Source organism: Stigmatopora nigra, chromosome 12 (assembly GCF_051989575.1).
Source record: "Stigmatopora nigra isolate UIUO_SnigA chromosome 12, RoL_Snig_1.1, whole genome shotgun sequence".
Classification (NCBI taxonomy): Eukaryota; Metazoa; Chordata; class Actinopteri; order Syngnathiformes; family Syngnathidae; genus Stigmatopora; species Stigmatopora nigra.
Genome location: NC_135519.1, coordinates 438,634 through 451,133, shown reverse-complemented (window position 1 = coordinate 451,133; position 12,500 = coordinate 438,634). Strand labels below are relative to the sequence as shown.

Here is a 12,500-nt window from a genome sequence, read left to right as displayed (position 1 = left end):
CACCACCCACACACACATTCCTCTATGATCTGACAGCGTCAGAAAGCCGTCATTTTTGTAGTACATTTTAGACTTTTACATGTGCCCTGTCTGTGTGTGTGTGAAAATATGTGCTGAGTTGCATTGGTATGGTTTTTATCACTTAATACGGGGATTTGCAGTCATTTATATGGGGAGCATTTAGCCATGATATGCGCACATGCCTTCCCCTTTGAGCTGGCCACGGCAGAAAACCGTCCACTTGGTATTACAATATTGCCATGTTAGTTTTGTGTGTCCGTGTGCGTGTTTTGTCTTTTGGGCAACCTTAGCAAGGAGGGTTTTTCCACAGCCGGGAGGACCAGCAAGCAGCACTCCTGATGGAGAAGTCAATCCTAAAGCTCTGAACTGCTCAGGAGAACGTACGGGAGCCTGTAAACAGAAATGTGATTGATTTATGCCCTTGACAATCAGCTGTGATGGAAATAAATGCCAGTGACCTTACACCTAGGGGTACTTGAAGGAACTCCAGCAGATATTCAAGAATTTAAATAAAACAAACAAATGTGCAAAAATATAATTATTGAATGAATTATGTTTAAGGGAGATACAAGCTCAGAAAACAAATTTCATGTTCAGTAGTTAATTGACTTTCATTGTTTTATAGACCCAGATTTTCCTCTATATAAACAGTCCCAACTTGTCACAAGCCACCTTTTAGCTGTTAGCTCACTTGAAGATGCAAACAATGGAGATGTGGTTGAAGTGCAAATCTTCTGATAAAAAAAAGGCACAAGTACAAAAGACGACAAAACTAAGCTTTGGGAAAAGTCTGGATGTGTCACTAATGCTCGGGTGTCGAGTGGGGAGCGTAGTTGGATTGGATTGGATAACTTTATTCATCCCATATTCGGGAAATTACATTGTGCTAGGAGCTAAAGGGTGATTACAGAACAGTAGAGCAAATGGACCCAAAAGCGGGGGAAGAAATCGAGGATGTGGAAATTGAGTGACAAAAATTGACAAAACTTTTAATAAAACATGGCAAGGGTGTTAAGAAAATAACAAGGACTTAAAATCTAACCAAACTAAAACTGACGGGAAGACATGGGGAAACAAGGACATGGCATAGAAACGTAGAGCAACGCAGTGTAATGCAATCCGACAAAGAATGAATAACACACAGGATTTAAATAGACACACATGGGTTGACGACACAATTAGAAACATGGGATACACCAGGGGCGAAGAAACGACAGGTGAACACCATGGGCAATCACGTGGAATGGATTGTTTTAATTGGATTTACACCCACAAGTTACAACACACATAAGGCACTATTTTTTGAGAGTATAAACTTGCTAATAGTTGCATGAAGCCAACGCTTCTGCAGCGCCATTTTAAGATGAAAGTGAATGTTACATCGTTAAGACACAGTGGCGGTCCGTGCATTTTTTGTAGCGCCTTCAACGAATCAATCCAACCCCCAAAAACTATTTTATGGCTAAAAAAACCTCGACTGCAACTACAGCTGCGACACATAAAAAATAATCAAACACTGGAGCTTAAATACCAACACTGGAGCTTTTCAGATATCAGAACCGGGCCCGGACTATCATTTCCCCGGGAAAAAGACAGCGATGAACGATGTCCATACACGTCCAAACACAAAACGGCAAAAGTTGCACTAAAATGGGGTAAAATCCACTTCCTAGAAGGATTTATTGATTGAATACAAATACTGGAGCTTTTCAGACATAACAACGGTACAAGGGGGGGTGATTTCCCCCGGAAAAGACTGCGATGGACGTCAATGGTGAAACGGCAAAAATTGTAAAAAAAAAAAATGGGGTAAAATCCACTTTCTAGCAGCATTTAGTGATTAATTACAAACACTAGAGCTTTTCAGATATCAGAACCGGCCAACAATTGAAATATTATTAAGGAATATAGCCATATTTTACTCACCAAAAAATCCTTTTTAACTGTACACAACATCCATCTTCCTTTCTTTCTTCCTTCTTTCCTATCGCCATCGAAGCTAATGATGAAAGTCGAACCTATCCTGTCATATTTCTGACATAATCTGTCTTGAAAATGGCTTTAAATCAACAGAACAATATATTTGCTTGTGCAGCTCGCTCCGAATACAGCGTGGTAGCTCTATAGTTAGCACTGAAAGTGGCGGACACACCCTATTCCCGGCTGTAACAGGCTAGCTAGCTTGGGAGTTGACCGATGGAAAATAGCTTTGTGAGCAAATCTGCAAACAAATCCATTTGTTTTCCTCCGTCGGCCATTGTGGGTGGAGTTTGCGATCTCTGGCTGGCTCACTAGCCTACTAGCCAATCATAGTTGGTGAAAGCGATAACGTATCCCTCCGCCTGCGAAATGGCCTTGGTGTCACCAAATCGAATTGTGATTGCTTAAAGCAACAGTCTTATTGACGCTTATTTAATTCAGCAGAGCCTGCAGAACAGATTGTGAAGGCCTTAAGGCAGATTTATGACCCTGGCAACAAATAATGGCTGAAATGTGATTGGTTAAATGCTTCAATATGAAAACACACATCTAGAAGCAGTGCAACCAGGGGGAAAATCAATGAAAGGAAGCTAACAGAAAATTTTGAATTATTTAATAAGTATTGATGGACAAAATATAATATATGATTCAAATATTTCTTAGGCCAGCAGAGAAGGCCTTGAAGGCCCTGACGGCCCACCACTAGTAAGACACATGCCTTTTTTTTTTTTAAGGAGGAACACTCAATTTAGATTATCTGAAGATGGGGCTTGGTAGTTTCCTATAACATGTTTGTCATTTACAAATGTCATTTTTGGAAGAATTTCCGCCAGAGTTTCTAGGTGCTCCCTGGAACACTTTTTTCCTGTTGTGGCGGGAGTTATAAAACATCCACCCATACATAAATCACGCTATAGCTATTCTTTAATCCTTATAAAGTGTAATTTATGGATGGATCTATGTGTGTGCCCTTGGAAACCACACTGCAGTGCTTCTTTTTAGTAATTTCCGCTTGAAGTTAGTTGCATGCACTACGCAAAAGCACTGCTCTTGTGAGTTATTTCCATCTTATTTTAACTTTGGTTTACAATGTTTTACCAAAAATAACACCCAACCATTGCCTAAATAGGTAAAATTCATCAGCCTTTCTTTTGAAATTGACTGTCAGCTTTCCTTACTTTTTCCTAAAAGCTTTACCCCTGCTTCTGTATATATAATACTTAAGTTTTTTGCATATTGACATGTTGACGTCTTGAATTTACACCCCACTAATGATCGCATGTTGGGGATGTGCAACTAGTTTTGACTGGATGTATATCAATATTCGATTATTGATACCTTGATTCACGTACCTTGACCAGCACGGGAGATCTTCCTCAGTAAAGTTGGATTGAGGAAGCAAAAACGAATCCCTATTGTGATTATTTCTCCCGGTGTTTCAAGGTATGCTGGTTGTTGTAGAGGCCTGTTGAGTTTGTGGTTTGCAATATATACTGTTTAGCGTGTGAGAGAGAAGATAATGTTTAGTAATGTTTATCTACTTTTGAACTGTGTGCGTGAATGTGTGAGTTCCGGAACATGAATATGTATGTAACATTCAGTATGCTACCTTTGGCCTCCATTGTCCTGTATAGTGTCTATGACGGTTATAGCAAGGAATTTATGTTATCGATATTTCATTGTTTGCCATGTCGAATAGTTGAGGACTTCTCGAATTTGTAAAAAGAAAAAATAACACGTTATGACCATATACTGAATGGGTGTAATTGTACATTACGTTTTGGGTTCTAACGTTTTGCTATAATATATGTACGGGTGTAATTGTATATTACGGGTTTTTGTTCTAACGTGTTGAAAAATTAGATATCAGTAAAGTTGGATTGAGGAAGCAACAACGTATTATTATTGTTATTATTTCAACCCGTGTTTCAAGTGTAAATACAGGGTGCAACACACTTTACAAACGTTTGCACCGCCACTTTTCACCATATCTCGTTTTCTGAACCACTTTCATCCTGATTAGGGTGGTGAAGCCTATCCCATTTGGCTCAACACCAGAGGCGGGGGACACCCTGAATCTGTGGCCAGCCGATCACAGGGCACAAGGAGATGGAGAATCATGCTCCCACCCATACTAGAGGCAATTTAGTGTCCAATCAGCCTACCATGCATGTTTTTGGAATATGGGAGGAAACTGGAGTACCCGGAGGAAACCCACGCATGCCCGGGGAGAACATGCAAATTCCACAAAGATGGACATGACCTGGATTTTAACACAGGACCCGAGCTGTGAGGCCGACACGTTAACCACTCCTGCCACCGGCGCCCACTTTTCACCAACTATGACAAAAAAGAGGAGGTCTCATTTTGTATAGAGTTGGGAAAAAATTGCATAAACAATTCAAAAGCACCAAGATGGCAGGAAAATCTTCTGCATTCCAAAGTAGTGGCGAGGTTTCGGTCATCTATAATCTCTAAAGCGTGATTTAGGGATGGGTGTGTGTGTATCAGAGCTGCCAACCACCTAGGAATTTCAGGAGTTTACCCGGAAATGCAACGCAAACTTCGGGAATCCGGACAACCTCCCTGAATTCCGGAAATCCAAGAAAATGTGAATCACATATTTTTGGAGCAACCATTTCATAAAAGTACAAAGTTTCCAATTTAAATGCCTCGAAATTCAAACCATCGCTACGACTTCCGCCATCTTGATTGAACTGTATCGTGAATCGGAAGAATTTGGTAACAATTACTGCAATGTGAATCATCCGAATTACAAGTTCTGAATGATTCGTCTTGGGCGACTTCAGCGCATATCGATTTTGCAAGAATCACATTTTCTCCGGATGAATTCTGAAATTGGGACAACGGTACTCCTGAAATGGGGCCGACACAGGTTGGCAGCTCTAGTGTATGTTAAGATTCTCTCGATACGTTTGTCCAAACCGTGCACCGTAGATAGTTTAGATATAGATAGATTTCTTATGATTATTTACATTTTATTTGCACAATTTTTAAAATAAAATTGTTAAATTTGTGTTCTAGCTTCGGCGGCCCGAGTGTTTAGCACATCGGCCCCACAGACCTGGGGTCTTGGGGTTAAATCTAGGTTCCGGTCAACCTGTATGGATTTTGCATGTTTTCTCCGGGCCTGTGTGGGTTTTCTCCAGTTACTCCAGTTTCCTCCCACATTCCAAAAACATCGAATGAAGGCTGACACTTAAATTGCCCCTATGTATGAATATGTGCACGAATGTTTGTCCGTCTCCTCGTGCCCTGCGATCGGATGGCCCCCAATTCAGGGTGTCCCCTGCCTCTGGCTCAAAGTCAGCCGGGATAGACTCCTGGACCCCCCGCAACCCAAATGAGGATAAAGCGGTTCAAAAAATAAGTGAATCAAAATGAATGTCCTAGCTTCTAAGAACAAATTAAATTTTATGTTACAAGTTAAGTAAAAGTTGTCTAAAAGTCACTCAGTTGAAACCAACATCTGTTCTTAGAGGTGAGATCTGAGCAAAAAGACTGCCACCTTGACGCTGAGCAGTTAGAGTTGAAATCGTCAAACATCTATATTATCATATAAAAGATGTATGTTTATGCAGTCTACAGATTTTGTAACAAAGGACAGGCTTTAATCTGTTATCATAAATTACCCCTCCTCATCCCGAGTCCTCACAAACAAAATCTGAAATTCCGGGTTTGCTTCGGGGCTCGAGCCTGCAAATCAAGTTAATTCGCCGGGATCAGCTCTAATACCCAAAGGTCAGCTCTATTTTTCAGCCAATCTTACCTCTACCTGTTCTTGCATTCATCGAGATGTTAAGATCTAAAATTCCAAAAAGGGTACACTCATGAAGTACACTGTATGTGCCATCATCTGGGATTATTGGGACAACTTACCAAAATAGCCATTCCAAGTTCCTCTCTTATTTCATAAAGTGCTCCCACATCATCCCAGGTGACATCTGGAACAGTGGCAAAGCCCTCCCTTTTTGCAGAAGGCTGCACACTGGAAAGAGATTCCTCAAAGTCGGACATGATGAAAGAAAGGCTCGTTAGCTCATGCTCTGGCAGAGGATTACCATTTCTGAGCAATTGCAAAAGATGCCAGAGATGACTCTGTTAAACACAGAAAAAAAAAACACAATGTTAGTAAATGTGTATCAAAAATGATTTGGAGATCAGTGATTGAGGCACAACAAATATTAGTTGAGAAGGACATGTTACAAATGATGTAATGCAAACCAAATTAGAAGTTGATGTTAAAATTAAAAGAAATGCACTTCTATGATGTAATATAAGGAAAGACTTCTTCAAAGAAGATGAGCATGAGACAAATGAAAAAAAGCAACTTCTAGCACTTGGCTATACTCATTCAAAAGAGTAGCCTTCTGGAACTTATAACGTATGACACAATACTATTTGAAGAGCTGTAGAATTCAGTATTATATGAAGTACCAAGATCAATTTGGCGCTTTTGTCAAATTCTACTTTGGATAGTTTTTCGTAAAACACAAGAAGAGCCCCTGGTGGCCAGGCCTTCACCCAAAGGGCCCCACCAGGCACAGCCCAAAGAGGTGACGTGGGTTCCTCCTCGCGTGGGCTGACCCCCTATGAGAGGGGCCGAAGAGGTCCGGTGCATCGAAGTAATACCTCAATTATCGGGGTTAATGGGGGGACGGATCCCTGCAAAAAGTGAAAATCCGCAAAGTAGGGTCACTCCTATTAAAACCAAAACCAGAAAAACAGCTTAAGATGGCGGCGCGCACTGATGCAGTGGCTTTATGCTCTCTTATTCGGTGTCATTCGTTTTCCTACAGTCGCCAAGATTTAATCACTACCAGAAGGAGATGCGAGGTATCCGATTTCACAACATACTACCAACAGACCTTTGATATCCCCGAGGACATCTCGAGACCTCCGGGATCTCCATGGTTAGCCAGCCCACTCAAAGTACATCGAAGACAGCTTAGAAAGAGGAAGCAAAAGCGCAGATGCCGGGCAGCCTTGCTGTTAAGCTAAGACAACAACCACAGGGAGACAAAGTTGGAAACCTTCACGTGGTGTCTCCTGAGAGGCCGCTCGCCGCGGCCTGCGAATTCCAACAAATACCACTCAGAGCTGCCAACAAGGAACGTGGCACCCTACGTTTTTCATCCAGCCGGAGATATTTGACTGCCCCTCACCTCCGACTACCCCCCGGATGAACTAATCCGCGTTCCAGTGGCAGCTCTAGCGCTGTCTGAGGGTAATCCTCAGGCGCTCGTAGTGACTCAACAACAACAACAACAACCACACCGAACACCGCTCCCTAGTATCTTTTTGACCAACGCCCGATCCGTCACCCACAAAATGGATGAGTTGGAACCTCGAATTGCTACCAACAGCTTTGTACGGAACTGTGACATTATTCTCATTACGGAAACGTGGCTACACCCACATATCCCCGACGCTGCGGTATCGTTAGCTAGCCGAACGCTTTTTCGGAACAATCTTTCAAAATAATTAACAGGCAAAAGCAAAGGAGGAGGACTTTGCATGTTGATACACAATGAATGGTGTTGTAACACCATTGACATTAGAGCTATTGGCAATACAATGTAGGCCCTATTATTTACCAAGAGAGCTAAAGGCATCATAGTAACGGCTATCTATATACCTCCGAATGTGAACGTTAACACGGCACTTAACCTCCGGCTAACGGCTGTAAACAAACAACAGCTTGACCACCCCGATGGAGCATTTATTGTCGCTAGTGACTTCAAAAAAGCCTGATCTACCTAAGTTTATTCAATACGTAAAATGTAGTACTAGAGAATACAAAACTCTTGACCATGTCTACTCTAACATCAAACATGCTTATAAAGCCAATTCTCGTCCTCACCTAGTTGGATCAGATTACCTCTGCATATCCCTCACCGCCGCATACGATCCACTCCGGATGCTAACAAAGCCACAAATAAAGATAATAAAAACTTGGCCCGAGGACGCTCTTTCCCGCGCAACTGGGAACTTTTCGAACACGACAACCTCCAGGACTACACGGACACTGTACTTTCCTACATCAAAAACTGCATTGACAACGTCACTATGAATAAACAGATACTGACTGGAGTCTTCACAAAAAAATTAAATTGTTCCTTGCAACAATCCATCATCCCATCCTGCCTGAAATCTGCCACCATTATTCCTGTCCCCAAATAGCCAACCATTAATAGCATGAATGATTATAGGCCTGTTGCACTCACCCCTGTGATCATGAGGTGCTTTGAAAAGTTGGTAGCCCGCCATATCAGGAATACAATCCCTCCCTCAGTTGACCAGTTTGCTTATAGAGCTGAGGATGCTATCACCATTTCTCCACATACAGCACTAAGCCACCTGGAACACTGTGGGAATTACGTGTGGATGCTTTTTATTGACTATAGCTCAGCATTTACACCATAAAACCGGACACTCTGACAAACTCTTCCACTTTGGACTATCCTCTTCCATCTGCTGCTGGATAAAGAATTTCTTGACCAACCGACCAACCGTTAGACTTGGTCCCCACCTCTTCTTCCATTACACAGAGCACTGGCTCCCCTCAAGGCTGTGTACTGAGTCCTCTTCTGTACTCCCTGTACACATACGGCTGTACACCAACCCACCAGTCTAACTCCATCATTAAATTTGCTGATGACGCCAGTGTGGTCGGACTCATCTCAGGAGAGGATGAGTCGGCCTACAGGGATGAGGTCAACAAACTGTCTTCGTGGTGCTTGGTGAACAATCTCACACTGAACACCACGAAAACTAAAGAAATAATCCTGGACTTTCGCAAACACAGCACAGATCTGGCCCCACTTCTCATAAATGGAGTATGTGTAGACAGGGTCCAGTCCTTTAAATTCCTTGGGGTCCACGTCAGAGATAAGCTCTCATTGTCTACAAACATCACGACAGTGAAGAAGGCTCAGAAACGACTCTATTATCACAGGGTACTTAGGAGAAACAACTTGGATACCAAGCTTCTGATAACCTTCTATAGAACCACTGTAGAGAGCATCCTGGCATACTGCATTACAGTGTGGTACGCTGGAAGCACGGCGGCAGACAAAAAGGCCATGCAAAAAGTGATAAACACTGCCCAGAGGATTGTCGGCTGCTCTCTGCCCTCACTGGAAGACATTGCCAGCCCTCGTTACCTCAGCAGAGTCAGGAACATCATGGGGGAACCATACCACCCTGGTCACAATCTGTTCCAGCTGCTGCACTCTGGCAGACGCTATAAATCCCACAAAGCACAGACAAATAGGCTTAAGGACAGTTTTTTCCCCACATCCATCAGAACTCTAAATTTGTGGTAACACAACACATTCTCTTCTGAGGTAATATGAATAGATGTTTGGGTGGTGATCTGCTTCCTGCTGGCTGACTGAAGGTAAGTAAAAGACAGTGAGAGGTAAGTGACCGGCTCAACGGGGGGTGACGCGAAGTATCGAATGCCAAATTACGAGTTCATTACTATCACTTATCTGGGTCTTTTGCCGAGTAAACGCACCTTATGGAGAGGCACTACCAATTTCGTCATGCGCAGTTTCTGGATGTGATGACAAGTAGGCTTTTGTTGTTGATGATGACGACAGGGCCTATGTCCTATTATTATTATTATTATTATTATTATTATTATTATTATTAAAAAAGAATTTCCTTTAGTACTGAGTTCTAGTAGCTAAAGTGGCCTGTGGGGGCGAGTTTCAGTGTGGATTGGGATTAGTGTGGTTTTTTTTTAACTTTAAAAATATATATAAATAATATATATGCAGTATGTGTATTTATTTTCCTTCAGTGCTGAGTCCTAGTAGCAAGAGTGGCTTCTGGTGGTTTTATTTTCTTTTTATTAAGAGGCCCACACATGTTATGTAATAGATTTTAATATGGAGATGGAAAGACTTGTGCAGTACGATGAGATGAATATGATGATAAATGACACTACACTGGCAGCAAGCTTTTGAACTTTTTTTTTAATGCTCGAGGTTTCTGTGACTTGTAAATAAGGCCAGGCTTGAGCATGAATCCTGCAGCATTCCCACACAGTTGAGTCAATTGATCTTTGTGAGCCTTGAACACTGGATTATTTGGTTCATCTTTGAACAGAAAGGTTCAGGATGGCACAAAAGAGGCCAGTTTCATCCATGTTGAAGATTTGTTCCTCAATAATTTTAGGGAACACATCCCCAACATAAAGCTGTGCCACTGCTTTGTCTGCAGAGGCCGCCTCTTCATATAAAGACACGCTATAAAGGCCGAATCGCCATTTGAATTTCTCGAACCAACCCCTGCTGGCAACGAAAGTTGTATGTGGTCGTCGTGGGCTAGTCTGGCTTGAGGTACCAGGCTGTGGATCGTGCTCATCGCCGTCTTCATTGCCATTACCACCTTCAGGCACCATTACATAGTGGAAAGCTTTAGCCTTACCTTGGATTATATTTGAATCCAGGCTAATAAATTTGTTCAATAAAGTCACTTTTTCATTAATTGTTAGCATTTTTTAAATTTTTCTCCAGTTTGGTTATGCACAAACGGATAAAGAGCATTTAGGGGCCATGACAAGTGCTGCAGAAATGCAGAGGAATTGGCTAATCGCGTCCGAGAACTCCCGGTGGGTGCTGGCCAATCGGTATCCGTGATGTCACGAGGGTGCTCACATTGAAATTTGGCTGACTGTAACGTTTCTAGGTGGTGCGGGAGGCATCCGTTGGATTTTTTTTTGTTTTTTTTAATTGTTACTTAAATATATTTTTAACCCGCAAAGGAGTGAATCAGCAATAAGGCGGACCGCGAAGTAGCGAGGTTTTAGTGTACAGTGGTACCTCTACATACGAGCACCTCTATATACGAGCAGCTTGTGATACGAGGAAAATTTCGAGCAAATATTTCTCTGGATACGAGAAAAAATTCGAGACGCGAGTAGGCCAGGTGGCCAAGACACGAGAGGCTGTTTTCATCATTGTAGGTCTTTTTCGCTGCATCTCTTTCATGTATAACATATATCTACGAGTACAGGATGGCACTTGCATTTTCCCGTTTTTCCCCCGTTAGTCAATGCATAATACAAAAAAAATGAAAACAAAATAAGAATTCAGTTTTGTGTAAAGTTACATTAAACATATGTTTGAGTAGGTCTGTATATATTAATTCAAGTTAATTTAAATGTGTTTATTCTGTTACGAGTGTGTTTCTGTGGAAAGTCCCCCCTCTGTCCCTCTCTCTACCCTTCGTGAAATCTGTCTAATTTTTGTTCTATTAAACAAATTTTATTACTATTAAACCACTAGTGTTACTTTGACAATAGAAAGCGAATAAGAAGAAATAAAACATTTTTTCCAATCCAATATCCTGTTTCTGGTGTTTTTTCAGAGGGTTGGAACGAATGTATTTGTTTTTAGTTAATTTCAATGGGAAACGTTCGTTCGAGTTACGAGAACATCGACACACGAGTTTAGTCCCGGAACGAATTAAGCTCTTTATGTAGAGGTATCACTGTATTATGAAAGGTCGTGGTCCGTCTTCGTTCATACTCCTTCACCGAAGACACCCGGTGGACTGCGTATCCCCGTTCCTCTCCCACGCACCAGAATGCGACCTCAAACTACAGCCGTCACGGTGTTATCCTACCAAGAAGTGGCAAAAAAGCAGAAAATTTAACTTTTTTGGAAAGGTGGAGACAAAGTATCTGTTTACATATGGAAAAGACAGAGTACAATATTAAACGACATTATGAAACAAAACATTAGGACAAATATAGTCATACTCTCTTTATGAAATTATTTGGTTCCGGAACTTCTTTGCAACTTGAAAATTTCATAAGTACTTTATATTTAAATTCTCTAATCCAGTCGACGGTCCTCACTGTCTTCTACGAAGACAAAAAGTTTGTAAAATATCTCCAGCATTTCTTAGATTTTTTTTCGCTCCTCGTTGTGTTCCCCGTATTGTCGAGTGGTCTATTAAGAGAGTTTATTTTTATGCGCCTTCGACCAGCTGGTCATCCACGCTGACCACTTCTTTTCATTCGCACTGGTAATTTTCTTGGGAAGCATGATGATAAAAACAGAAGTAGCTGCTTTATCCACACTTGGAAAAACTCAACAAAAAAAACACCGTCAAAACTCAGTGAGGACGAACAAGTGTACCTTTTGGGGATTTTCGTAACTTTGATATTTGTCTTATCTCAAGGCACTCATTTGCTTATGAAAAAAGGCATAACCTAGAAATTTTGCACCTAGATGCATTCGTAAGTAGAGGTATGACTGTATAAGGACATGGACACACTGAAAAGTGCTAGAATGTAAAGGAAATGAAAAGAGCTTTGTTTTCACGGCAGAAAATGTTCACAAAGGTCTCAATAATCAGCTGTTTAAGTGTTTTCTGGTGTGGTTCAGAACACAGATGAGATGGTCAAGCTGCGGAATAGCGCTGAACAGATTTTACGAACTGCATGAAGAAATATGCCA

The 12,500-nt window shown here is 41.6% G+C and overlaps 1 protein-coding gene across 10 annotated transcripts in view; it reads right to left on the bottom strand.

Annotated features, from left to right (window-relative positions):
* nvl (nuclear VCP like) overlaps positions 1-12,500 on the bottom strand; it is a 135,705-nt gene that overhangs the window by 51,081 nt on the left and 72,124 nt on the right. For all 10 annotated transcript variants that reach the window (XR_013327978.1, XR_013327979.1, XM_077728980.1 and 7 more), the window contains 2 exons: positions 5,902-6,120; positions 307-411 (listed from right to left, as the gene is read on the bottom strand). Coding sequence is in view for 8 of the 10 variants with exons in the window: in XM_077728980.1 (XP_077585106.1) it covers positions 307-411; positions 5,902-6,120 (324 nt within the window). In the remaining 2 variants the exon portion in view is untranslated. The remainder of the gene's footprint in view (positions 1-306; positions 412-5,901; positions 6,121-12,500) is intronic.